The 25,264-nt window shown below is 57.4% G+C and overlaps 1 protein-coding gene across 2 annotated transcripts in view; it reads right to left on the bottom strand.

Annotated features, from left to right (window-relative positions):
- The window catches only part of ELL (elongation factor for RNA polymerase II), a 79,292-nt gene that overhangs the window by 13,595 nt on the left and 40,433 nt on the right, over window positions 1-25,264 (bottom strand). For both annotated transcript variants that reach the window (NM_001192098.1, XM_024993968.2), the window contains exons 2-6: window positions 15,428-15,475; window positions 8,642-8,763; window positions 8,096-8,259; window positions 5,646-5,920; window positions 1,762-1,886 (exon numbers count right to left, since the gene is read on the bottom strand). In NM_001192098.1, coding sequence (NP_001179027.1) covers window positions 1,762-1,886; window positions 5,646-5,920; window positions 8,096-8,259; window positions 8,642-8,763; window positions 15,428-15,475 — 734 coding nt within the window. The remainder of the gene's footprint in view (window positions 1-1,761; window positions 1,887-5,645; window positions 5,921-8,095; window positions 8,260-8,641; window positions 8,764-15,427; window positions 15,476-25,264) is intronic.

Below are 25,264 nucleotides of genomic sequence, written 5' to 3'. Positions count from 1 at the left end.
AGAGGAACACCCTAAGACCTCATTTCTCCTTCTTGCCATGAGACCCACGGCATGAAGACCGGTTGTAATGAGGGCCTTCTTCAGGGAGGGAGCAACCTAAACATGGAAAAAAAAAAGCTGTGCAGAGCAGCGCTGGGTTGTGGGTATCAGTGATATTGACCCTGACCTCTGCCCATCAATCAGGTCAAGCTCCCAAGAGCAGCAGATGCTGCCAGCTTCTGGAGAGGCATCGGGCCAGGCCACCCCCCAGCTGGCCCACGCAGCCCGAGAACAGAGCGCCAAGACGGCCCAGGGCAAACATGAGAGAGGAAAGGAGAGCTTGGCGTGGCCCTGAGCGCCGGGAGTCAAGAGCCTGAGGAACCTCCCTCCTGATACCCCTCAGTATTCAGCCCAGTTTCCTAGGGACCGCACCCACCCATGGGCAGACTGCCCACAGGCTGCTGGCTCCTGGCCATGCCCCTCCTGGATAGCTCTGGGAGGCCAAGGGCTGGGGGCCTGAGATCAGCCGGCAGTGAGAGGCTCTGAAGGAAGGAAGGGTGGGAGCAGCCTCAAGGCGCCCCACCCCCACATGCCCCTTGGAACCTCAAAGCACTCAGGTGGGTGTAAATTACTATTTCAACACTACCGCCACACGTGCACACATGCTCCATTACTTCAGTCAAGTCCAACTCTTTGCAGCTCCACGCCCTACAGCCTGCCACTAGAGTCCATGAGCATCTCCAAGCAAGGATACTGGACTGGGTGGCCATGTGCTCCTCCAGGGGATCTTCCCAACCCAGGGGCTGAACCTGCGTCTCCTGCATTGCAGGCAGATTCTTTACTGCTGATGCAAACACCTGCAGGAGGTGACAGTGTCTGAGACATGCTTGGTGGGCAGCAGCCGCCGCCCAGAGAGGGGAGGGGGAGCGTCTTCTGCCAAAACCATCCCCTCAGCCTCCCTGAGCACCTAGAGATGTCTAGAGAGCCACAGCAGTGACCCCGGAACAGCAGGTGAGCACCCCACAGGGCCAAGGAGGGACTCATGGTTCACCTAGAGTGGCCCCAACTTGGCTCTGATCTCCAGATGCAGTTACTGGTTTAAACAACTTAAAAAAAAAAGAAAAAAAAAAAACCTTCATAAATTGCTCCAAGTCCCTGAGAAACCACTTAAGGACTAATTAGCATCTCAGGCTGCTCTGAAGGGCGCTTCATAGCCGGGGCTCCCAGGCATCAATTGAGAAGGAAATCATTAACTGCTTGCCTTAGACAGGGGCCGACTTAACCACTTCTCCCCAGAGCCACCTTGGCTACTCCTGACTTCGGGTCCCCATTAACCCAAGAGGGGATCCTTTTAATTAATGTTGCTTAATAGTGTCTGTGGGGAGGTTTGTTTTGCTTTGTTCCTTTCTGCTTCCAGTCCTTGAGACTTCCTTTTTAAGAAAGGCGGCTGCAGCAGTAGCCTGTGGGGACACGCAGATTTCAGAAGGAGCTTGATAGGATGGGCAGCAGGGGCAGCAGGAACGGCTGCTTTGGGGCCTTCTGTCCTGAAGTTCTCATGTTCAACGCAGAGACTCATGCCCTCCACCCCACTCAGCAAGGCTCGCCTTTTTCCTACAGGAGGCCACGGTGGGCCACCTAAGCAGTCTCTAGAGACCCCCTCCATCCTGCCTGCAGGCCCTGTGGGCTTTGGCGCCACGGGAAGCCCCCCCAGCCTCCTGGAGATGAGACGTGCCCCAGGCCCAGGGGATGGGGACCCACTGACGGATGGGGTGGCAGTGTTACCGGACGAGCATCCGCTTCAGCAGCTGCTGGTCTCCCTCCGAGTAGCCGGGCCAGTCCTTCTGCACATCCTTGTACACACAGTCCTTCAGCGTGCACGTGCCGTCCTTGGCATTCACGTTGGCCACCTGCAAGACAGAGCCAGAGATGATCACGAAAGCATTTTGGGGGGTGGTGCAGGGAGAGGCGGAGACAGACATTAAAGGGGAAAGAGGACAGCACACTTCTGCCCAAGCCAACACTTGGCCTCCCAACTCCTCTGCAGGCCAGGACGGCAGCCCTTGGGGTGCCGAAGGGTCAGAGCAGCAGGCCCAGATGCTGCTGGAGGCCAGGCTGGCTCCACAAGGGGGTGCTGCCATCTACACTCCCAAGACTCCATCAGCAGCCCATCCCCCTGCTATGGACTGAACCATGTTTGTCCTCTACAAATGCACATTAAGTCTTACCTCCTGCTAACCTAAGGCGACGGTATTAGGAGGTGAGGCCTTTGGGAGGTGCTGAGGTCATGAGGGTGAAGCCCCCATGGGAGTGTCTTTTTGGGGGAGGGGCTGTGCTGGGTCTTTGTTGTTCTGAGTTTTCTCCCGATGTGACAGGCTGGGGGCCACTCTCTAGCTGCAGTGTGCGGGCTTCTCACCGTGGTGGCTTCTGTTGCAGAGCACAAACTCTAGGGCTCTTGGGCTTCAGCAGTCGTGGTGCATGGGCTCAGCAGGTGTGGCTTCCAGGAGCTAGAGCACAGGCTCAACAGCAGTGGCACAGGGGCTTAGCTGCTCTGCAGCATGTGGGATCTTCCTGGATCAGGGATTGAACCCTTGTCTTCTGGAATAGCAGGCAGAGTCTTTACCACTGATCCACCAGAGAAGCCCAAATGTCTTATTTATAAAAGAGAATCCAGAGTTTCCTTACCCCTCTCCCCTGGATGACCATGAGAAGGCAGAATGCAGGCCCTCACCAGACACCCAATCTCCCGGTGCCCTGACCTTGGGCCTCCCAGTCTCCAAAGCTGTGTGACGGGTCTGTGGTGTCTAACCCACCCAGGCCATGGTGTTCTATGACAGCAGCCTATGGACTAAGATACACGCTCTCTAACTCACAGCTCCTGTGGCAGAGTTAGCTGATCTGGGGGAGCTGGGGGAGGGGTGCCTTCAGGGCCCAAGCTGAGCCCACCTTCCCTGCAACCAGCCAACCCTGCTGCTTCTGGTTAACACAAGCTGAGTTCGTCTTCAAGACTGTGCAAAGATGCATTTAGAACATTTGCCTTAATGTGCTTGATGGAATTCAGGCCCCCGACCCGCAGAGGGCACTTTCCCAAGCATCTCGTCAGGCACCGTGATCTCCAGAACGCACGTGTGGAGCTGGGTGATTGGCACGGCAGCTGCTGGTTTTCACTACAACTGAGACTATGACTTTACTCTGCACGTCACGGCAGTCTCCACAAGGAGCATTTTTAGTGGTTGAGTAACACTCCACCAGAGGCTGCACTGTGACCCACTCAGCCCGCTCTCCTTTGCTGGACGTGGACTCTGTTTCCAGCTTCTCTGGAGCATAAACACATGTCACTTGTGCAGGTTTTTCCACGCTGGTGATGGTTTTCTTCGGCTGGCTTCCCAGAAGTGGGATTAGTGGGTCAAAGACTGAACATTTTTATGGCTTCTGAGACGCTTCGCTAAAATGCTCTCCAGAAGAGCCATCCACCCATCCACACTCCCACCAGGAAGGTGGAAGGCCTCAAATCTTCTCTCCGGATGTTTTCACAAAAGTGAAAGAGGAGGTGTCTTTGCACAGTGCTGCTCGTCAGAGTCACTGGGTGAGGGGCGGGAGGGCTGGGAAATGAGCATCCTTTGTGAGGTGCAGCCCCCTATACCTATCCTCATGCTGGTGGGGTCCCAGTGCCCCTCCCACAATTGCTGGGGAGAACAAGTCTGGTAGCAAACACAGAAGCTCAAGGCAGATGGGACAGAAAATCAGAGAATAGGAGAAATCAGAGCGGGCACCCAGGATGCTCTAGCACTCTAGTGCAAGACACTGCCTGGGCCGCCTCGGGGAGCTGCCAAACCCAAGTTGGCTGGGGAAGCTGGCACCCAGCATGATGCCTCTCTAGCCCCAGGAGAGGACCAGGAGCGGTGAGAACACCTTGGCGGTTAAAAGTGAAGCAGGTGCCCCGGGCAGACCCAGGTCAGCACCGCCAGCCCCCTCTCTCTCCAGAGCACTAAGCCTGGCGCCACCAGTGTCTAGGGGTCACTCAGTGGGTAAATCTCAGGTGCCATCAGGTGCTGGGTTGGCCAAGGTTCACATTCTGCATGTGCTGCTTTTTTACCCTGGGCCCGAAGAGAACAAGATTGGAGAGCAGGAGCAAGGGCATTTTTCAGAATGCTACCCCAGGGGCTAAGGACCTGGCTGGATGGTGATTCGCGTCCAGGCACCGGCCAGGGCAGGCGTGGCTGTCACCCCTGCCCTGTCTCGGCTCACGGCTGATGACCCTGCCCAGCTCCCTTAGCCCTGCCTCAGTCACCCTATGCTGCAAGAGGCAGCTCTGGGTGGCCCCGAGCCCAGGGAAAGGGCCTCCCGTATGCTTCCCCCAATTTCCCAAGGGTGAGCCAACACATGTGACTTTCCAAAGAAATGAGCACCCTGGGAAATGTTCTTGGTTCCAGAGCTTTCTGGATGCTCTAGCAAGCCCCAAGAAAACTGGACTACAGAGTAACGTATCTGTCTTCTCCAGGCCCCAAGCCGACTCCCGAACTTGCCGGGAGAAACACTGCCACTCAGTCAGCGCCAGCACAACCTCCACGTGGGGGGCGGATGCTCAGGAGGCCAAGTTTGCACAAAGGCTGCCAGTGAGTACACGGAGGAGCCCCTGACGGGAACAAAGGCTCCGGGGAGCACCTCCTCTCTCAGGACACAGGGGGCTTCTGCATGGTGACGGGGAGGGGAGGCACCTGCCCTGTGGGGCAGGCCCAGCCCCAGATCAGCACTCGTGCTCGGAGTGCGGGGCTGGTCACAGAGGCCCCTCTTCACCCCTGCCCTGCGCCCTGAACTCGCTGGGGGGTGATGACGACACAGAGATGCCAGTCGGACAATGGGGGGACAAAAGCCATGCCGATGTTCTCCTACCAAAGGTGTGTGTGGTCACCCCAGCCTCGGACTGCGCTCAGGGAGGGGCAGAGGGGCAGCAGGGTGCCCACGGGAGAACTCGGTCAATCAGAAATCCTCAGAAATGCGTGGAAACTCCTCAGACACAGTTCCGGATGGTCATGGCATCAACTTTAGACCATAGGAGGCAGCACCCAAGAGTCCAGAGTGTCTGAGGCAGGCCACAGCTCCTCCCAGAACACTGGAGTGACTGCCGCTGGCTGTGGGTCCTCACAGCAGCAGTGCTCTGAGGTGGCCTGTTGCCACTTCACGGCCAAGCAGCATGCACGCGGCCCAGCTAAGGCAGTGAATCGGGAGCAAGCCACCGACCCTCTCAGGAGTCTGTGAGCTGCCTCCCTCAGGGCGGCTCTGGGACCAGCGTTGTCGCTCCAAAGCCCTGGCTGTTTAACAGCAGGCTCTGCCTGCTGGCCCCACATTCCTGCCTGATTACCTCTTGATCCCAAAGAGAGGTGCTGCAGTCACTTCCCAGCCACAGACAGAAACCTGAGGGTCCAGACATGAAGTCCCTTGCCTAGCGCCACAACTGATAAGCCACAAGGAGACCCACCTGATATGAAGCCTGCGTTCTTGCTAACTTGCACTTGTGGATTCCCCAGGCTTCATTCAATTCCAAAAACCTTGTGCATCTCAAGTCTTGGGTCGCCCATGCTACACCCACTGCCTGCGAGCCTACAGTTATGAGGAGACGAGCCCTGGACAGTAAAAGTGCCCCACGCCCCGCACCGGGCAGCACGCACCTGCTGGAGGAGGCTGTCCAGCGCGTCCTTGTCCGCCTGTGCCAGGCCGTCCTTCTGCAGCCGCAGCAGCAGCTCGGCCTTCCGGTAGGGCCTCAGCGCCAGCAGGTGCAGCACGCGGTCCCGGAAGGGCCGCTGAGACACCCCGCTGCCCCCGCCAGCGCTGCCAGCGCTGCACTTCTTGATGGCGCTGGCCGGGTTGATAGGGGTTGCCCGCTTCCGGGAGGGCACGGCATCCACTGCCCCCGGGGCCGGTTTCCGAAACTGAACCTTCTTGCCTACAGTTAAGAGCCAGGTGTCAGGGATGGGAAGGGCTGAGGGGTGGTCGCCGCGTCCCCCTGCCTGGAGCGATGGCACGTTCCTGAGCGAGCACACAGACACCCATGGATGGCCCACGGCCGACAGCACCGAGCTCTCACCACGCCCAAGGCACCTTAAGCCTCGTGCAGCCCACTTGTTCAGTGAGAGTGCCACCTGCTGACCACAAGCAGATCAAAGGGCACTTGTGGGTCCCCAGTCTCAGAAGTGGGCTGAGAGCCTTAACTACTACTACTACTACTACTACTAAGTCACTTCAGTCGCGTCCGACTCTGTGCGACCCCATAGACAGCAGCCCACCAGGCTCCCCCATCCCTGGGATTCTCCAGGCAAGAACACTGGAGTGGGTTGCCATTTCCTTCTCCAATGCATGAAAGTGAAAAGTTAAAGTGAAGTCGCTCAGTTGTGTCCAACCCTCAACGACCCCATGGACTGCAGCCTTCCAGGCTCCTCCGTCCATGGGATTTTCCAGGCAAGAATACTAGAGTGGGGTGCCATTGCCTTCTCCGGCGAGCCTTAACTAACTTCATCCAAACCCCTGGCCCCTATGGGGAAGGGGGCTGATGGTTAAAAGCGAGTCCCAGAATGGCAGGAGAAGCAGCCCAGAGCCTGCAGTCCCCAGCTCTCTGCTGGTCCCCTGGGCCCCGCCGTGCTCTTTTATGACCAAGGAGAAAAGAAAAAGTGTCAGGTCACTTGGGCAGACCTGCCTGTGCTCGGAGCCCCGGGGGCCGCAGGCCTCTCTCCACCCTCCTGGTGCAAACAGAGACGTGTGAGGGGGTCCTCCATGGAGCCCCCCGGGGTGCTCTTGACGGAGGGGGGCTTCCATCCAAAGTCGCTCACTCCACCTTGGACGACGCCCCTGCCACCGCAGGAAGGAGGACCTCTGAGCAAAGTCAGTGCAGGTCTTAAATCCTTGGGCCACAAAGCTCTCCATGACAACTGTCTTTTGCACATATCCCTCAACTCTGACTTGTCAAATGAACACAAGAAGGAGAGCTTTTAGAACCTGCAGGGCCAGACTTCGTCCCCAGAGAACCCTGATGACATGGAGTGGGGGAGAGGCCTGACACAGCCAGGACTGCATGTCTCTGGCTTCTGAGGCCAGAGAACAGTAAAAGCCTTCATTGTGTCTTAAGTGGAACAGTAAGATAAATTCTGGCTAGAGACCCACCCAAAACTTATTAAAATGTGTACAAATGTCTGTATTTGCATCGTAAGGCAGGAGCAGGCAGCTGCAGCCCTTTGGGATTCTGGCTGGCACCTCCTGGGTGGCTGGCAGCCGGGGGCCCAGGCTCCCCAGGCACACACTGCCACGCCCACCGGGGCCCCGTGCTGACAGGAGGACCAGCACCATCTAGGGTTCCATTCAGAGCCAACCCCACCGCTTGGCAAGGGAGACTGCGTGCTCTGTAGAGCAATGTGAAAGAGTGACTTTTTCTTAAAGAAGAAAAAAACTCCAAAACCCATCAAGGTTCTCCTTTGCTTCATGCCTCTCTCAGGCCTTTCTTGCCTGACAATGAATTCACTGGAGACTCCGTCTACACCCAGAGGTGGGAAGACTGAGGCGGTGCAATGGAGCTTTCTAAATAAACAGTACTTTTCTCCGCACTTTTAATATGGTCAGTGTCTCAGTGTCTCTGAAATTGTTTCCAAGCAGATACTGAGGGGGTGGAAGGTCCTAGGAAACAGGGATCAACGTGTTTCCTTCCAGGTCTCCATCCCATGGTCCCTCGCTGGCCCGAACACAGCAGCAGAGTGCATCTTGCCATCTGCACTGTGCCCTGGCCAGGTCAGCCATGGGAAAGAGACACCTGGGCAGGTGAGGGCAGGGGTGGCCACTGAAGGGACAGGCTGAAGCTCTGGCTTCATGCACGGTGAGAGGCAGATGTGCCTGAGGCTACAGCCTGGGGAAGGGGCCCTGGGATTCAGAATTCCTGGAACTCTCAGGCCCTCTAGTCCATCCTGGATTCAGAATGCAGCAGACACCACCCAAGAAGGACCCAGCTCCCCTGGCCTCTGTCAGCCCACCACTCCTGTTCCTGCTCCTGACGGGCCCTGAGACGCGCCAGCTCTCCTGACATCTGCCCAGCAGGCACAAGACCCCCGCGGGTGAAGCCCCGGCCCCCAAGCCTCACCCAGGTAACGGCCTCCGGCCTTGATGACAATGGCTCCTCGACTGCGCGTCTCCTCCTCAGCCTGCGCCAGGCTCTGCCGCGCCTTCTGGTAGGAGTCGTCAGTGGCGCACACTGTGATCTTGTCCTGGATGCTGCCCAGGCAGTCCAGGTGGACATCCCCATGGCTGCAAGACAGAGGCCAGAGGTGAGGCGAGCTCCTGGGATGACCACAGAGGTGGCCTCGGGGCCGACACCGCCCCTGCCTGACACTCCCAGCTAGGAAAAAGGGTCTGGTGCTGACTTGGGCAACAGGGTTTCTGCAAGGCACGTCTTGACCTGAAAGAAGCAAGGGAACCCAGGTTCCTGGGCAAGAGGGGGCACGCCAGGACCCACGCCTGCACCCTGGACACACTGTAAGAGCCAGGACGGCTCATCTGAGAAGGAGAGCTGGGGCTGGAGGTGGGGGTAAACATCCGCACGGCGGGCTGGCGCGGGGGACGCCACGGTGGGGGTCAAGGGAGGTGGGCCTGGCCCCGTGAGAGCTGGGGCAGTCTGGGCAAGGCTCACCTGGACACGTACTGCTGGATGCAGTCGAAGCTGCCCTGGGGGCTGTCGCGGCCGATGTTGGAGAGGTAGAAGGAGAACGTCCGCGCCTCCGTGGGGCAGTCAGGTTGAGGGATGGAGATGTGCTGCATGGAGAGGGGGTGTCACTGGGGGGCCCACAGGCAGGGCCAGCACACGATCTTGGCCCGTCCCTGGCGATATGTGAATGCACCCCCTTGGTCTCCCTGTCAGTGACAGACCAGCCTGTCAACATGGCCAGGCTGCTGGTGGGTCCTGGGCCCCACACAGCGCAGGGTGGGGGTGCGGGTTCCCGTGTCCGCAGCAATGGCACTGTGGGCTAAGGAGCACGATCCCTCAGCACACAGCCGGGGGCAGGGGCCCACTCCAACCTGGGCCACGGCTCAGATCCCCCACCAAGCTGGGCAGACCAGGCTTGAGACAACCCGGAAAGCTGAAATGGGGCAAGACAGGTGGGCATCAGCAGCAGGCTGGCACGCTCGGCCGAGATACCCTGGCGCACACTCCCCCTTCTCCCACATGGCGAGGCCCTCTCCACCTCCTCCAGGCCAGAGCCACCGTCCACCTGGGTGTCTGGGAAGAAGGCAGGCACGGGCCTCGAGGGGTGCACAGACGGGCAGCACGTGCCCCCGCCGACCACGACACGGGATGCGTACACACGGTCACCTAACCCTGACAGCAGACGGCACCGCTGGAGCCTAACTAGGCAAGCCACAGCCGCCAGAGAGGAAAGACAGACGGCCTGGCAGGCCGACAGACAGATGGCACTAGCCCTGGCTGAGGTGCAGTGCTCAGCGCAAGGCAGGAAACCCAGAGGCCGCTTCATTCCAGGCCGACCCTCTGGCCCCCTGCCTACCCTGGGCGACGGCCAGCGGCCACTGAGAAACACAGACAGGAGAACCTCACGCTCCAGCTGCCAGCTCCTGGGCTACGGGGACGGGCCTCCAGAGCCCTGTCGCCAGAGGAGACCAGCCTTAAGGTCCGCCCTGGGCTGGACCACCGGGGCTTGTCAGAGTTAGGGAGACATGCCGGGAGGAGTCATGAATGGTCAAGAAGGGGCAGCACCAGGGCTAAGGGGGCAGCCAGCTGTCCCTGGGCTGTCGTGCCGCCTCCGCAGGCCGAGCCGAGGCCGCCTCCTCTGAGGTGACGTGAGGACACAGCATGCTCCATCGGCGCTGGACAGCACGCGACCCTGGGCTGAATGCCTCCTTCCCCGTGCCCGGCTGTTACACGCGAACACAGCCAGCTCGGCCTGCCTGAGTAGAGTCTGTGTGATCAAGGACATGAAGCTCCGGCCACAGCGAGAGCAGCAGCTCTCCCACCCCAGCCCTCAGTGGGGTATGGAAACCCTCGAGGGAAGCTGGGAGGGCACACAGCCCAGGATTGGCTCCAAATGCTGCAGAACCCCCTCCATGCACAGCCAGTCTCTGCTGCAAGGAGAAGCTCCCTCCTCGCACAGGGAGAGCCAAGGCATCAGAGAGCAGCCCCCAGGCCCAGCTGCTCGGGACAGGAAGAGCCTGGCCTGGGGGAGAGGGGCAGTCTGCAGCGGCTGTCCAGGGACTGCAGATGACCTTGGGCTGACGATCACGCCGTCCCCCAGCTCCCCGCCCCACAGCTGGTGTCTGCCCAGCGAGATCTCCTGGTCCTCCAGCATCCCCCTATGCACGCAGCAGGTGGCGGAGGGCCCGGTCAGGATGCACAGCCAGCGGCAGGGAGACCAGCAGGGCACCAATGTCAGCCCTGGCCAGCCACACAGACCCTGATCTCCACACGTTTCTGTAAGGGTCAAAAATGGGACGAAGCAGCTCACACTTGGCAAGTGTGTTTTACTATAAACCTGGACCGCCTGCTACCCTTGGGCAGGAAAACACCTATGTGCACACACACACACGCACACACACACACACACTGGAGTCCACGTGCAGCATCGCACTGTCCAGCACTGGCAGCCACCCTGCGCCGGCCGCACACACTCCCGGGCAGACGCGACTTCTGCTCTCCATTACGGAAGTAACTGGACACCCAGCGCCCAGACACTCCTGAGGGTCACCGCGGGAGAGGCCCCCACAGGCACCGCAGGCACGTACACACTGACGCAGTTACCCAGGACACGGCGGGAGGAGTGTGCACCATGACGTCAGCAAAATCAAAAGTGCCTCTGATGGAGCCTGAGCCCTAACACGCGGCTCCCCCCCACGCCCGACCCTGAGCCTCTCCCTCACCACGTGCTGGCTCCGGCGGAGACCCAGCCACCCCCAGTGACGTTTTTCCATCTCTGGCTGCTCAGAGGGCAGTGGCTGCCCTGACTGCCTGCCACAGCCCCCGTCGGGGAGAGTAAAAGAGAGGGGTACAGCCTAGGTCCCGACACCACGGTGTTCCTCTCTGGGCAGGGGCATGGGGGACCATTCCCTATGATTCTTCAGCCCATTGAGGACTTTTCCACACAGGTATGTATTGGCCCTTTCAAAATCCTTGAGTCGGGGTGGGCGGGGGCACCGGCCAGCACCCAGAGGAGGGTCTGTGCAGCCACCGGGGCCGCAAGACAGGGAGGGGAAGGCCTGCGTGGAGCCTGACACAGCAGTCCTGAAGCCTCAGCCCCTCCCCAGCTCTCTGGCACCAGAGTGCACGGAATCCTCTGGTTAACGGGCTGTTACAATGCTAGTTAATGGCTACCAGTCCCTGGGAACCAGTGAGGGAAACCAGTCCGCTGGGCACGAATGGCCCAGGACACCTAGCTTTCTCTGTGATGGCAGAGAGCGCAACCCGCATTCTGAAATTCGGCCTCCGCTCCGCAGTCTTCTGGACTGAGTCCTGGCTCTCCTAGGGGCCACCATGGGGCCACAGCAGGCCTGGGCAGGGCAGGTTTAGTGCATCTGATGTCAGCCCCAACTTCTGGGATGGGGAGGCCAAGGGAGGTGCCACAGACTCATGGATGTGCCTGAACGCGGAGATGCACAGGCAGCCCTGGCCCTCCAAACAGCCATGTCCCACCCAGAGGACCCGAGTGGCTGACATCCAACCCTGAAGCCAAGGAGCGTGCTGGTTCCACCGTGGGTAGGTCAAGCCCCTTTGAAATTCGTCCCAAGTCAGGCTGGCAGCCCTCATCCCACGTACGCGGGGTCTGATGTGTCTGCAGTGCAAGTGAGGGCTTCAGAGAGACAAATGAAGCCCTGAGCAGGCTGTGGGCAGGAAGAAACAGTGAGGACGCACCTGGAATCCTCTTTGGGAGAGAGCAAGACCAAACAGGGCATCCAGGAACCAAACACTGCCTAGCCAGACTCTGGCCAGAGGGTTTTCAGGGAACAGTTGTTTTATTGTCTTTATTTTCAGGGAACCCTCAGCATAAAATATATTTTGGATCAAGAGTTACTACTGCATGGCTGCACAGTCGGGAAGATCCTCCGGAGGAGGAAATGGCCACTCGCCCAGGAAATCCCACTGACAGCAAAGCTGCCGGGCTACAGCCCAGGGGGTCCCACGGCGTCAGACACAAGTGAGCACACACATCCTGGATGGCTGAAGAGGCCTTCCAAGAGCAAAGCAGCCTCTTCCGCCCACTGGACGGCCCACGTCCACAGCCCCAAACCCAGGTGCTTTCTGAGCACCTCCTTCCTTTCTGAGAGCTGCCCCGCACTGTGGACAGGGAGGGGGAGCACATACCGCCCCCTGCCCACCACTTCCCAGGCTTCCAGGTCACTCCCGCCTCGCAGCAACAGGCAGCCCTGGGCTCAAGCGCGGGCTGGCCCTACGAACTCCTGCAGAGCCGGCGCCTGGACTGCAGACAGATGCTGGTCACGGCCTCTGACCAGGGCCGTCAAACCTCATTCTAGAAACCGCCTTTGGGTCCCCGCTGCAGCACACAGAAATGCCTCACACAGCCCTGGACACGGACCCCACCTCCCTTTCTGTCCTCATCAACTGAGGAGTTCTGGGGTAGGGCCGGCCCGCGAGGGGGTTTTCTCTTCCCCTCGCGAGGCTGATGCTTCACCAGCTGTCAGGGATTGAGAGCTCAACAGTGACCCCTGATGGCAGAGGGGCCCAGGGCAGCCACTCCAGTGTCTGAGAGAGAGCAGAGAACACACACACAGGCACAGACACAGCAGACGAAACAAAGGTGAGTGCTTTGTGCCGCCGCCGCCGCCACCGCCCCGATGCTGGGCGTGCCACAGGCTGCCATGCGGTCGCCCCCAGGAAGCAGCCAGCACCAGGGCCTGGCCGCACACCACCATGGCCAGGCCCCGCAGCACTCCCTGCACAAGTGGGGAAGAAGCCAGGTCGGACCTGACTCCCACCCCAGGAGCCGGGAGACACGAGACCCTGTGCCGGGGGGCTGCATTCACACCGGGGGGGACGAGCACCAGGAAGCGGGTGAGCGTGTTCTGGGCCGCAGGAGGCTCTGCTGCTCCTTGGGCCATGGTTTATTCTGTTGGCTGCACAGGGTCTCACAGGCCCAGCTGTGGCACCTGGGATTTCTGATATGCGCTGCAGCAGGTGGGGTCTTCACTTGCGACATGCAAACTCTTAGTTGAGGCATGTGGGATTTAGTTCCTCGACCAGGGATGGAACCCAGGCCACCAGCATTGCGAGCGCTGAGTCTCAGCCACTGGGCCGCCAGGAAGGCCCCCTCCTAAGGCCATGTTAACCTGCGTCCAGCCCTTAGGTGCGCGGCCCCTCTCCTGGGCGGGGAGGCCAACAACCAGAGGGAGACCTGGCCGAGGTCCCTGAGTGAAGGAGCAAAGAGGGTCTCAATCTTCAGTCCGCCAGCTTCACGGGCCTCTGGGAAGCAGGCCCTGCCTACCTACCCGGGGTCCAGAACATGGAGTCAGCACAGGCACCAGGAGTGCTGAACGAGCTGGGCCAACCCACCCGGCCCACCCCCTGCTGTCTCCAACTTCGATACTGGAGGGCACGACCAGGAGAATCGGGAGCAGAGTGCAAGGGTCTTGCCTCCTCCTCCACTGCTCCGAGTGACCACGACAGCATCTGCTGTGCACCTGCCCCAGGCCAGGCCTCTCACACCTGGCGTGGAGGAACGGTCATGGTCTATTAATACCCAGGACAAGGCCCAGAGGTCAGGAGGGGCAGACCAAGCGCGTGGTCCTTCACAGCGAACTGGGAAAGAACAGGCCTCCTCCAGTCCTCACATGGTCCCACCCAGGGAAGAGCCTCTTAGTGGAGACTCACGGCCTGGCTTGCTCCTGGCTGTAGCACACGGCCTCCACACCCTCAGAACCTTCTAGGAAGTCCATGACACATGAGAATGCCCAGAAGGAAAAAAATGTGGGCAAAGCGTAATTCTCAATACAGAGGCAGGGGCCCTTTCTTGAATGGACGTGGCTCTTAAGTTTGGCACAGGAATTTGGGCGACAGAGCGTAAAGCCCAGGAGACCCTCACTGCGCTTCTATGAGCATCCCAGTGGTGTCTTGCTGACTAGAAAGCATTGCTCATGGATAAAAGAACGGCAATCTGTGCCTGGCTTCCTCATCTTCCCACAGCTGCTATGGGCACACTGTGACCATGGGCCACAAGAGGGCGCCACTGGGCCAGTCTGGCAGCAAGCCCAGCCGGCCCTGCCCCTTGGGGAAACATCTCAGGGGAAAAAGCAGAAGCAGGCGGCCAGGGCCAAAGAAGGTATGGAAGCCCCAGAGAAGGCACAGGGCAGGGCGTGTGCCCTGGGGCCTTTAAGGGCATCTCGTTAACCTTGACTGGTCTTGGTGTGATGGTGTTCCCCTGGCCAGGCCACAGCCTCTAGTGACTCCATGAAAGGTAACCTGGGTGTGCTGTGCAGGTACTCTGTAGATGCAGTAAATCCATGACCAGGTCTGGGCAGGCCTCATACAATCAGTGGAAGGCCTTAAGAGGGAAACTGAGGCTTTCCTGATGAGGAGGAAGCTCGCCCATGAACCTCGGGGCCAGCTTCTGCTTGCCCCATGGAATTCAGACTCATCAGCCCCACAAACCTGTGTCAACGTCTTGCAATATATCTCTTGGTATCGCTGTATCTGCACTTGCAGACATGTTATCTCCTCAAGGCTCCATCTCTCTGGAGCACCCTGCCTGGGGCGAAACCTACAGATCTCCCTGCTTCTGAAAGAAGCCAGCAGGCTATCAGGTGGAAACTGACTTAGACGTGTGTGGCAACTCTTCAGATTTAAAGAAAAAAAAAAAAAAAAGACCTGCAATAAAGACTAGGAAAAAAACTAAAGTGTTGCAAAGCATCTTTAGTGGGTGGATGATATGGGTCCTAGGACCTGGGTGGCAAGGATTATGGACAACGTGCCCTTTCTCCCATTCCTCAATTTTTCTGTAAGATGGTCATTTATGATCAAGTATCTTTCACGAAAAAACTGGAATATTGAGTTTGTATACTTCCCGGTACTAAAAAGTTAAATACTTGTGGTCCTAGGTCCACCGACAGAGAGAAGCGCCCCACCCTTGGGGGCGGGCACATTTCCAGGTTCACTTGGGCTCAGGGGGCATAGTTTCCAAACAGCACAAAGATCAAGTCAGAACAGGAGTTTGGCAACGACAGGAAGTGGGGAAACTCGGGAACTGCTGGACAGAAGAGCTGCCTTCAGCCCACAGAGGGCCTACTGATGTGGCCCCAGCCATGGGGCCAGCCTGGAGACAACGAGAGGCAGACCATGGCTCAGCAGAGGGCCCTGCCTGGCACAGAGGGGGATGGGGCCAAAACACTGCTCCCAACGGGCTGCTGTGCCCAGCAAGCCACAATTCTAAATAAGTATGATTAAGACCAAAAAAAGACTCACCCCTTGACTTCCCTGAAATCGGATCGAAGGTCTCAGTGAAACAGAATCCTGCAAAAAAGCAAAATGGGAAAATGTCAATGAAGATATCTGGAACATGTTTGTGTATGGCTGAGTCCCTTCACTGTTCACCTGAAATTACCACAACATTGTTAATCGGCTAAATAAAAAGTTTAAAGTCTAAAAAAAAAAAAAAAAAAGATACCTGGAAATCCAAAGACTCACTTCCCAGTCATATAAGGAGCAGGATAAAGACAGTGTTTTCAGGAGAGGTGAAAAGAATAAACTACACGTGTTGAAAATGACAGGAAGAGTCACCGAAGCAGGGTTCTGACGGTCAGTAAGAGCTCCTCAGATGGCCCAGGGGCCAGGGCTGACGGTGCATGAGAGGCAACGCGCAGCACTTCACCATCCTCCCGCAAACCGGCCCCAGCCCAGGCCACCCCGCCCAGGGGCGCTCCACGCTGAACAGAACTGTGCGCGGGGAGCACCGCCCACCAGGAGGCAGGCTGATGAGGTGATGCCCTCCACCCCAAGGCCCTGACAGGACACAGCCCAACGCCTGCCCAGCTCCCACGTCACAGCTTCAGAGCAGCTTGTCCCTATGCTTGGGGCGGCGGAATTTCCAAATGTCACAGGAAAAAAATACACCAAAACCTCTACTAATTTAAGCTTTAGCTATTCGGAGATCAGCCTTCTGGTGGAATTTTAGAAAGAACACGGATCCAGACGGAGGGTCACACTTCTCTTTCTCATTTATCCTGGGCCCTTGGCACTTTCTGTGTAGCAGACCTCACCCCACAGGGTGATGCTGGTTCGTCACGACAACCCCCTCCCCTCCATCTTCAAACCCACAGGGCCCAAATCAGCCTCTGGGCCTGTAGTTCTCCTCAGCTTTCCTCCACGCGGCAGCCTAGATCTTGGGCTCGCCAGTCTTCAATAGAGCCCACCTCTCAGGCCTCCGCCCCAGCGCCCCCAGGTGTAAGGGAGGCCCCACCACCTGGACCCCAGGTCCAGTCTGCAGTGACTGTCTGTCTGCTCTGCACCCAGAATGTCAGGCCCACCACAGGCCCAGGGTGGGCAGAGCAGCTGCACACACGGGGGAGAGCCAAGCAGCGGGCAGGCTGGCCTCTCAGTGCCTCTGACCTGTCAGACCGCCGGGCAGGCGTCCACAGGTGAGGGGGACCGCGCTCAGCCAGGCTGGACCATGGGGGCCACACGCTCACCCTGCTTGGCTTACAGGAGCCTCCCCTTTGGCCAAGAGTCTCCAAAGACTTCACTCACGCACCTGGAGCAGACCTGAGCGGTCACACCCAGCTCTGGCACTCACCTCCACAGAATCAGACACCCCAGAAGCCAGCCACACTTTTTTTTCCTTAATTTGAGAAAGACTGAAAACATTTTTAAATTTTTTTTTAAATCTGAGAAAGAATGTCAGGATTTATTTTATCTTGGGGGCCTTAGCCCCTGACCCGTGCCCCCTACAGTAAGGATCAAGCCCACGTACTGTGCACTGGAAGATGGAGTCTTAACCACTGGGCCAGGGGGAGTCCCCACCCCACACTTTCAAAGCACATCACGCCTCACTGCCAAAAGGGCAGACACAGCATGTCCTCCAGCCCCTGCAGGTGCAAGGGCTACTGCGTTGCTGAGACAGGGGCCAGGCTCTCTTCACGGCAGGCTCGAGACCAGATGATCTGCCCCCTAAACCATGGTCAGACTGCTGCCTGGAATGCAGTTCACAGGATTAGAGGGGCAGCACCACGGGGGCCCCGTCTAGCTGGGCCCTTGGAGATGCAACATTTAAGCAGCCTTTGCTTGGAACTAGGTTAAAGACAGAGACCCAAAAGAAGATCTGCAGGGAGCCAGTAAGCACGGGAGAAGCCGTGTCTCGTCAGTGCGGTGCAGACTACGCAGGTGCCTATTAGGATAGCTAAAGGAAGAAAGATGACACCGGAATCCTCGTCCCTTACTGGTGGGAGCATACAAGGTCCTGTAGAGAAGTCCAGCAGGTTATTTCAATATCCATTAACTCGGCTGCGTCAGGTCCTAGCTGCAGCACGCAGGACCTCTGTTGCAGGGCACAGACTCTAGCTGTGGTACACGGGCTCAGTATCTGTGACACACGGGCGTAGCTGTTCCACAGCATGCGGAATCTCAGTCCCCTGACCAGGGATTGAACCCACATCCCCTGCACAGTAAGGCAGATTCTTAACCACTGAGCCACCTGGCGGTGGAGTCCCCTGGCAGTTTCTTAAAAGGTTTAACACAGTTATCACATGACCCACCAATTCCAATTCCTAGGGATATACCCAAGAGAAATGAAAACATAGGAATGCACAAAAACATACATAAATGTGCACAGCAGAAATAACTCTTTACTTCCCTGGTGGCTCAGCAGTAAAGAGTCCACCTGCCAATGCAGGAGACACAGGTTTGATCCCTGGGTCGGGAAGATCCCCTGGAGAAGGAAATGGCAACCCACTCCAGTATTCTTGCCTGGGAAATCCCGTGGACAGAAAAGCCTGATGGGCTACAGTCCATGAGGTGGCAAAGAGTCGGATAGGACTTAGTGACTAAACAACATTCAAAAAATAGCCAATAACCCAAATGTCCATCAGTTGGTAGAGAAACAAAATACTACCTAGAAATAAAAAGAAATGAACTCCCCAGTGGACAGGACACGGACGAACCTTAAAGCCACCAGCTAAATGAGAGAAGCCCAATGTAGAACGCCATACAACGGATGACCCCACCTATGTATATTTCCAGAAAAGGCCAAATTAACGAGAGAGCATAACTGTGAGAGCCTGAAGCGGGGAGTGGCTGCAGACGGGCTGGAGGGAACTTCTCGGGTGGAGTGTTAACACTCTTGACTCTACACCTAAAGTGGGCGTAAGTTCTATGGGCTGTCAACGACCCCTAGAGCACTCCGGAGCCTCATGTGGGTGCTGAGGAACGTCACCTGAACATACAGAGAATTACTGAATAGGCGGGGGGAGACTCTTGTCTCTTAACCAGTGTCAGTCAGCAGCGATGCAAAGTGAATGAAGGGAGATGGCAGGGCAGGGCGCATGAGAAGGCAGCCGAGAGGGCAGCCGACACAGCAGGGCAGAGCGGCGCCCCCCACCCTTACGGAGCTCTCTAGCGCCCCACCTGGCCCCAAAGCCAAGAAGGCAGGCCGCTCTCGCTGGGGAGCAGCAGGTGTAAACTTGGAGCAGAGACACGGGGTGCCACAGAAGCAAAGGGCTCGCAGCACCTGGTTCTCACGCCCTCAGCCCAGACCCCCAGAACCCAGCCCAGCGCTCACCGCAGCACGCCTAGTCATTCACTCACCAAGGGCACTGCTAGTAAGATTTTATACTGCAGGGAAGCTGGCCAAGCCTAAAGCTCAAGCTAAAAGGACCGCGATGCCAAGAGGGCTGGTCTCCAGTGTGTGTCCCCGTGTCGCCCGACTTTCACTGCAGAACCAGGCTCTGGGCCACAGAGGTTCTCGTAGTGTCTCCTCCCTCCAGCAGGAGGACCAGGCCAGGTCAGTCCTGTTAACAACAGAGCAATTCACTCATACCATCGTGCATACACAAACACACACACGAGTGACCCCCACACTCAAGTCACCTGTCTATAGCCATTAGCAAGAGACACCATGTGGAAACCTAAATTACACCAGCCCCTGTGGCAGGCAGAGAGGACAGGAGCCCCATTTGGAAGATCTTAGAACAAAAGGAGGAGTCAATAACACTTGGTCAATGACTGAGGTGTATTCCTTTTTTTTGGCCGTGCCCCATGGCTTATGGGATCCTAGCTCCCTGACCGAAGATGGAACCCACACTTTCGGCAGTAAAAGCATGACGTTTTCACTTCATGACCACTTGACCACCAGGGAATTCCCCTGAGGTATGTGCTTGTCTGTCTGTTTGTTGACTGACTGACCGGCTGCAGCCGGAGGCTTGTGAGATCTCAGTTCTCCAACCAGGGGCTGCGGCTGGGCCCTCAGCAGTGGAAGCATGGAGTTCAAACCATTGTTCCACCAGGGCATTTCCCCTCCTGAGGTGCATTCTAATGGCACTCAGCCCTTGCCGCTCAACAGCAGTCAAAAACACATCTGCTGGCACCAGAGGGTCCACCCTGTGGCTCTCATCCTCGGTCTTGGGGGCGATAGCCTTGACCTTCTGTGTAGACTGTTCCCCCCGGGGTGCCTGTCAGTAAGCTGCCTGCTCACCACTGTGCTCCCCCCAACCAGGTTTCCAGGAGGCAGCGCTAGCACTGGCCGGGGCGCCTCTCCAAGGGTTGCAGGAGCCTCTGCTTTTGGAGTGCCCTTTGCACTGGCACATGACCATCCCACCTGTCACAGACTCTCAGGCTCGGAGGCCCAATGACATTTTAATGAACCACAACAAAATTAAAATTGTTACAAGAAAAGGGAATTTCCTGAAGAGTTCTAAAATGTACTAAAATTACTTGTGTGTCTTCAACATCGACCAAAGTGGCCTTTGGCACGTACTGTTTTGTTGTGAAGATGCGGTCTGTTTTAGATCACAGTAAGGTTTCTCCTTTCTTTTCTGAATGTTTATTTATCTGGCTGCACCAGCTCTCCGCTGCAGCACTCAGGATCTTCAGTCTTCACTGTGGCATGTGACACGTCTAGTCCCCTGACCAGGGGTTGAACCCAGGCCCCCCACACTGGAAGCACAGTCTTAGCCACTGGACCACCAGCGAAGTTCCAGGCTTTTATTTTGTCAAACCAAAGTTTACAGGTATTTACTGTGAAGCACATACACTTCATCTGAATGACTCAAAGTGCATCTAGCCCTATTACCTCCAAGAACCTCCTGGAAGGAAGCTGGTTGCATGATAACTTGCCAGCTTTCTCCCTTCCCTCTGAGTCACGTTCCAAGTGGGGCAGGCAGGCCAAGGGGAACCCCAAGTGCCATGGGTCCCTCTGCCACATGGGTCGGTCACACTGTCAGAGGGGGCTTCTGGCCCCTGGGAACGTGGCCGCATTTCCTCCCTCCACTGTTATACCAGGCAGGGCAGGACCACCTGGGTTTCTTCCTGCACCAACCAGCAAGCTGCAGTAGGTGCCAAAGGGGACTCTCAGGTGGGAGGTTGCTGGGTGTCCACTGGGTTTGCTCAGGACACACACTCCACCATCACAGGCAGGGGCCTGATCCCAGCAGCTGGCCACTGGGCCAGTGGGGGCAGGAGCGGCTGCAGGTCTGCTTGGACCGCGTGCAGGTCTGACGCTGGCCATTCCCGAAGGCTCTGGAAAACCCTGGGCAGAGCAGCCTCAAGGCCCCAGGCCAACAACTTCCAAACTCCTACAGGCAGGACACTGAAAGCCAAAGGCCTAGGATCCCTGAGAAACAGCCCGCCTGCACCTCCCTTGACTTAAGCCTCCATGGCTGGTGACGGCTCGGACCCCCAGAACCATCCTGAGTGGGGGGCAAGCCGGGACCAGGGCACATAGCTCCCAGGAGCACGGCCTGCGGGTCCCAGGCTGAGAGCTGCATTTTAGGCTTGTTATCACTAAACTCTATCACAAACCTCAAGGATCAGAAAAGGTCAAAGGACTTGCCCAAACCCACACAGGGCCAGGAGCCAACTCTACCTGTCACCTCCAAGGTTCTCTGCAGGGATGGTACACACACTCGCAGCCTCCTTTTCTCAGAGGAGGACTTGGAAGCTGACCTCAGGAGGACACAGCTGCAGTCACCTCCAACCTTTTATCTGGAGATTTCTGTGTTTAGGTCGGTGGTGCATGCCCTGGAGATTGCTGTGTTTAGGTCCGTGATGCACGCCCTCCACTCCGAGGGGCAGGCCTTTCCACTTCAGGGAGGCCACGATGGGCCACCCAAGCCCAGGAGATACCCACTGGATGGATGAAGAGCAAACGGACAGAGAGCAGTCCTGCTAAATCTTCTCTGATTCTTCCCAAGCAGGCACCCATGTCAGGGCCAGACAAGCCATCCACCGCTGACAAGCAGGGTGCTGGACAGACACACAAGCATGCTCTCAAAGGGAACACGGGCAGCACAGACCAGACGCCCTGCAAGAAGCCAAAGGGCCAAGGGAGCCTCCTGAGGCTGCCGGGCTCACTGCCTAGAGAAGCCTCTGGACCGTGGTGGGAAGGCTGACGGAACCGGAAGTGCGGGCAGAGGCCCATGAAGGAGAGATGATGCAGAGAGACTGCTCCTGGCACCAGCACGGGGCCTGAGCTGCTGCAGAGGAAGGCTTCAGGACTCTCGCTGCGGTGGGGCCCCAAGCCTGGGGTCAGGAGATGCCATCCACAGCCAGCCCAGAGGAGTCCTCCCTGTACCCCGTTCAGTAGTGGAGCTCAACGAGCCCTCATTTAAGGGCTTCTCTCATTCCTCTTACTAAGGAATTTCAAAAGCAAGCTTCCCCAAGATCAGCTGATCCACCGCTAACCAAACTGCCTGTCAGTAGCCAGAACCACCAGGCTCTAAGAAAAGACAACCAAATCCAGCACACGATCCCATAAACTCTGCAACACTCAGTACCCCAGACCAAAAGCCTTCAGATGTGGGAAGCTGTAGGAAAACGTGAGAAGCATCGGTCAACGGAAACAGACCCAGAAAGGACAGAGAAGATGGCATTATCAGACAAGTGTTTCACTTAGAGCAACTATTCTAAACTTAAAATGCTCGTGAGCTTAAAGGGAAACATGAACTGATGCAAAGAAGAATATGAAGTATCAGAGCTCTAGAGTCACAAAGAACGCCTTGAGCTGAGAAATACAGTATCTTGAGGTACTGAGTGGGATTAATATTAGACACTGAAGAAAAGGTTAGTGAATCTGATGACAAGGCAACAGAAATGTATCCAAAATGAATCACACAGGGAAAAAAATCTATTAGGAAAAGGAACAAAGCCTTGGTCAACTGCTGGACAGTACTAAGAAATCCATTATACACGTAACTGGAATCCCAAGGCCATGGTATCCAAAGAAATAACGGCCTGAAACCTCCAAATGTGACAAAGACTATAAACCCATAGATCTAAAGAACTCCAGCAGGGAAAGAAAGAGCCACATGGCAACACACCTTGCAAATTGGTGCAGCAGCTGGCTGAGGCCCACAATCGGAGAAGCTAAGATAAAACTCACAAGATCAAATGTGAGAAACAAGCTCAGAGACCACAGAAGACACCTGCAAACTATGGAGGAAAGAAGACCGCCAGCCTAACAGCCCACATACAGTGCGAAGAGAAGGCAACATCAAGACTGGTTCAGACAAAGGGGGACAGACTCTGCTTGCAGCACCTCTGCACTATGAGGAAGGTTCTGGAAGCTCTCTAGGAAGAACGGACAGTGACACCAGATGGGCAGGCAGATCTGCACAGAGGATGAAGAAGGCTGGGTTATGGTGAGCATGTATGAATATGAAAGACTTCTTCGTCGTGATGCTTCTGTAAAAGGCTTGACAGGTTAAGGTGTAAATAACGGGAACGACGTGCGGGACTGGCACGTGCAGCATTGAACGGGTGGCACTGGGTGCAAGGATGGGGGGTGGGGGGTAGCAGCAGGCCGTTCCAGGATCCTGACGCCATCTGATCCACTGGAGGGCGTAGTCTCCAGGTGCCAGAGCTGACCCTGACCTCCCTGCACCTCGGCTCTGGGATGCAGAGCAGACGCACTCGAATATTTGCCTGCTGGACACGCTAAATGCGACACTTCCGGCCTGACTGGATCATTGTCCTGTTCCTGCGCCCAAGGGGTACTGCCCAAGCCTTGAGGCTGAGGGCAGAGTGCACACAGCATAGGGAGACACAGCTGAGACACTGAGCTGGATGCAGGCAGCAAAGGGGGCAAAGACCGCACAGTGAGAATGCACAGTGTAGGGCACAGCCGCAATGTAAGGGGGACAGGGCTCCCCTGGGCTCGTGCCCCCAGAAGGTAACTGTACTACCAGGCTCTTCTGAGAACGCAGGAGAGCCCGCCTTGGTGGTGTCCTCATAGCAGCATCAGGGTCAGCCTCCGGACCCACCCAGCCTGGCCTGGCCCCCGGGGCACGCGGGCTCACCAGGCAAACACGGCCCTTCCTTTCTGCTGCAGGGCAGACAGCGCACAGGGTCAGGGACACACCGCCTGCTCGGGAGCCCCGCCACCCTGTCACCACCCCTGCAGGTCTGTAGGCCAGGACTGCTCATTTCCCTGTCTCCCTGGGAGCAGCTTTCGGATCAGCCCCAGACTGTGACCAGCAAGTGGGCAAGTAATGTAATTCCCGCGACACCCCCGTCCAGGCTCAACACAGCCCATTTCCATGCCTCTCGCTCTTGGCACTTGCACGGGTGATGCCTCAGGCTGGCAGCATTACACACGACATGTGGTGTCTCCTCAGACCCTCTGAGGGCTCACACCGCTCACCGCAGGCTCACAGGCCACACACCCCTCTGGGGCCAAGCTGTCCACTGCAGCACCACCTGAGCAGCAGGCGCCGACCCCTGCACGGGCCGTCAGCACCCAGAGTGGCAGGACACCGTTTCCCATGAGCAGTGCAGGGGGGATGAGACCAGGAGCTTCTCGGGGCCAGTGGCACTCCACATACCAAGGTGCGGCTGACAGCCAGGGCTAAGTTGGGAGGCTTGGCAGGGCTGAGCAGCGGGAAGGCCTCCACACGGCAGGGCAGGTGGTGTCCACACCCCGAGGTCACTCGGCACCCAGGGTACTCCGTACAACTTGGATGAAGAAACCCATGTAATAAAGATGTTGACGGACGTAAAAAATACAGGGTGGGCAGAGGACAGTGTCAGGCAGGGAGACAGGAGGGCCTGGGGTGCGGGGGGCAGGCGTGGGCACTGGCCTTAGACTCCTCTTGCCTAAGATGGAGCAAGGAGAGGGTGAGGAGGAACTTGATGGCCAAAATCCCCTCCTCTCCCCATGAAGAAGGCTTCAAGGGTGAAGCAACAGGAAGTGGCTTACGAAACCCACCTCCAGGTCTAGCGACCAGTTTGCAGGAAGCGCAGTGGCTAAGGCATCCAGTTACGCTTGTGGGTCTCACTGGGTGACTGCCCAGGGACACTGGCCACGTCCAGAGACACGTTTGGGTGTCAGCACTTGGTTGTGGGGCACTGCTCCTGGCATCTGACAGAAGACCCTGCCCAGCAGACTACAGTGCGCAGGGCGGCCCCACCACTGAGTCACCCAGCCCCACACGCCAGTGGAGCCAAGGCCGAGAAGCCCTGAGCGAGCGGGCAGAAAGCAACGAGGACAGCGATTGGCAGAGCCGAACATAGGAAATTCCACGGGACCAATAAGCTAGCTTCTTCAATGAGAGGCTCCAGGGAAAGAAGAGCAGAGTGCTGAAGCCACCACAGACTGGCGGGACTGTCCCAAGTGGCTCTGTGTGGATGCTACTTGAACTAGTCCCAGCAAGGGTGCTCTCAGGGAGCTGCACAGAGGCGATGTCTGAAACACACACGTCTGTATCTCTTGAAATTCAACACAGTGACTGAAAAAAGCCACGGGCGAGATGAAAAGACACCTGGGCTTGTTCTAAAGATGTTCTATCAAAACCAAAGAAACCAAAAATGGGGAGACGAGGGCACCAGGCAAAGCTGAGAGAAGAAGGTCACAGCTCACAGGGTGAGACCGAATCTCGGCCCGGGGGCAGTTGTTCTTCTCAGCCCTGTCCCATCAACCTCAGAACACTCCCAAGTGAAAGGTTTACCTGCCCCACCCCTCACCTGCACAGAGCAGCCGGGGGCAGGGTCCTGTCTGTGAGCACAGACCATTGTGTCCTCAGGGAAAAAGGGGCCGAGGCGGAAGGAGCGCTGCGCTCAGGGCAGATCTGGACACAGCAGCAGGACGCTCAGCGCTGA

The sequence above is a fragment of the Bos taurus genome, chromosome 7 (assembly GCF_002263795.3).
Source record: "Bos taurus isolate L1 Dominette 01449 registration number 42190680 breed Hereford chromosome 7, ARS-UCD2.0, whole genome shotgun sequence".
NCBI classification, from domain to species: domain Eukaryota; kingdom Metazoa; phylum Chordata; class Mammalia; order Artiodactyla; family Bovidae; genus Bos; species Bos taurus.
The sequence above is the reverse complement of the archived record's forward strand: the minus strand, read 5'-3'. Positions and strand labels throughout refer to the sequence as shown.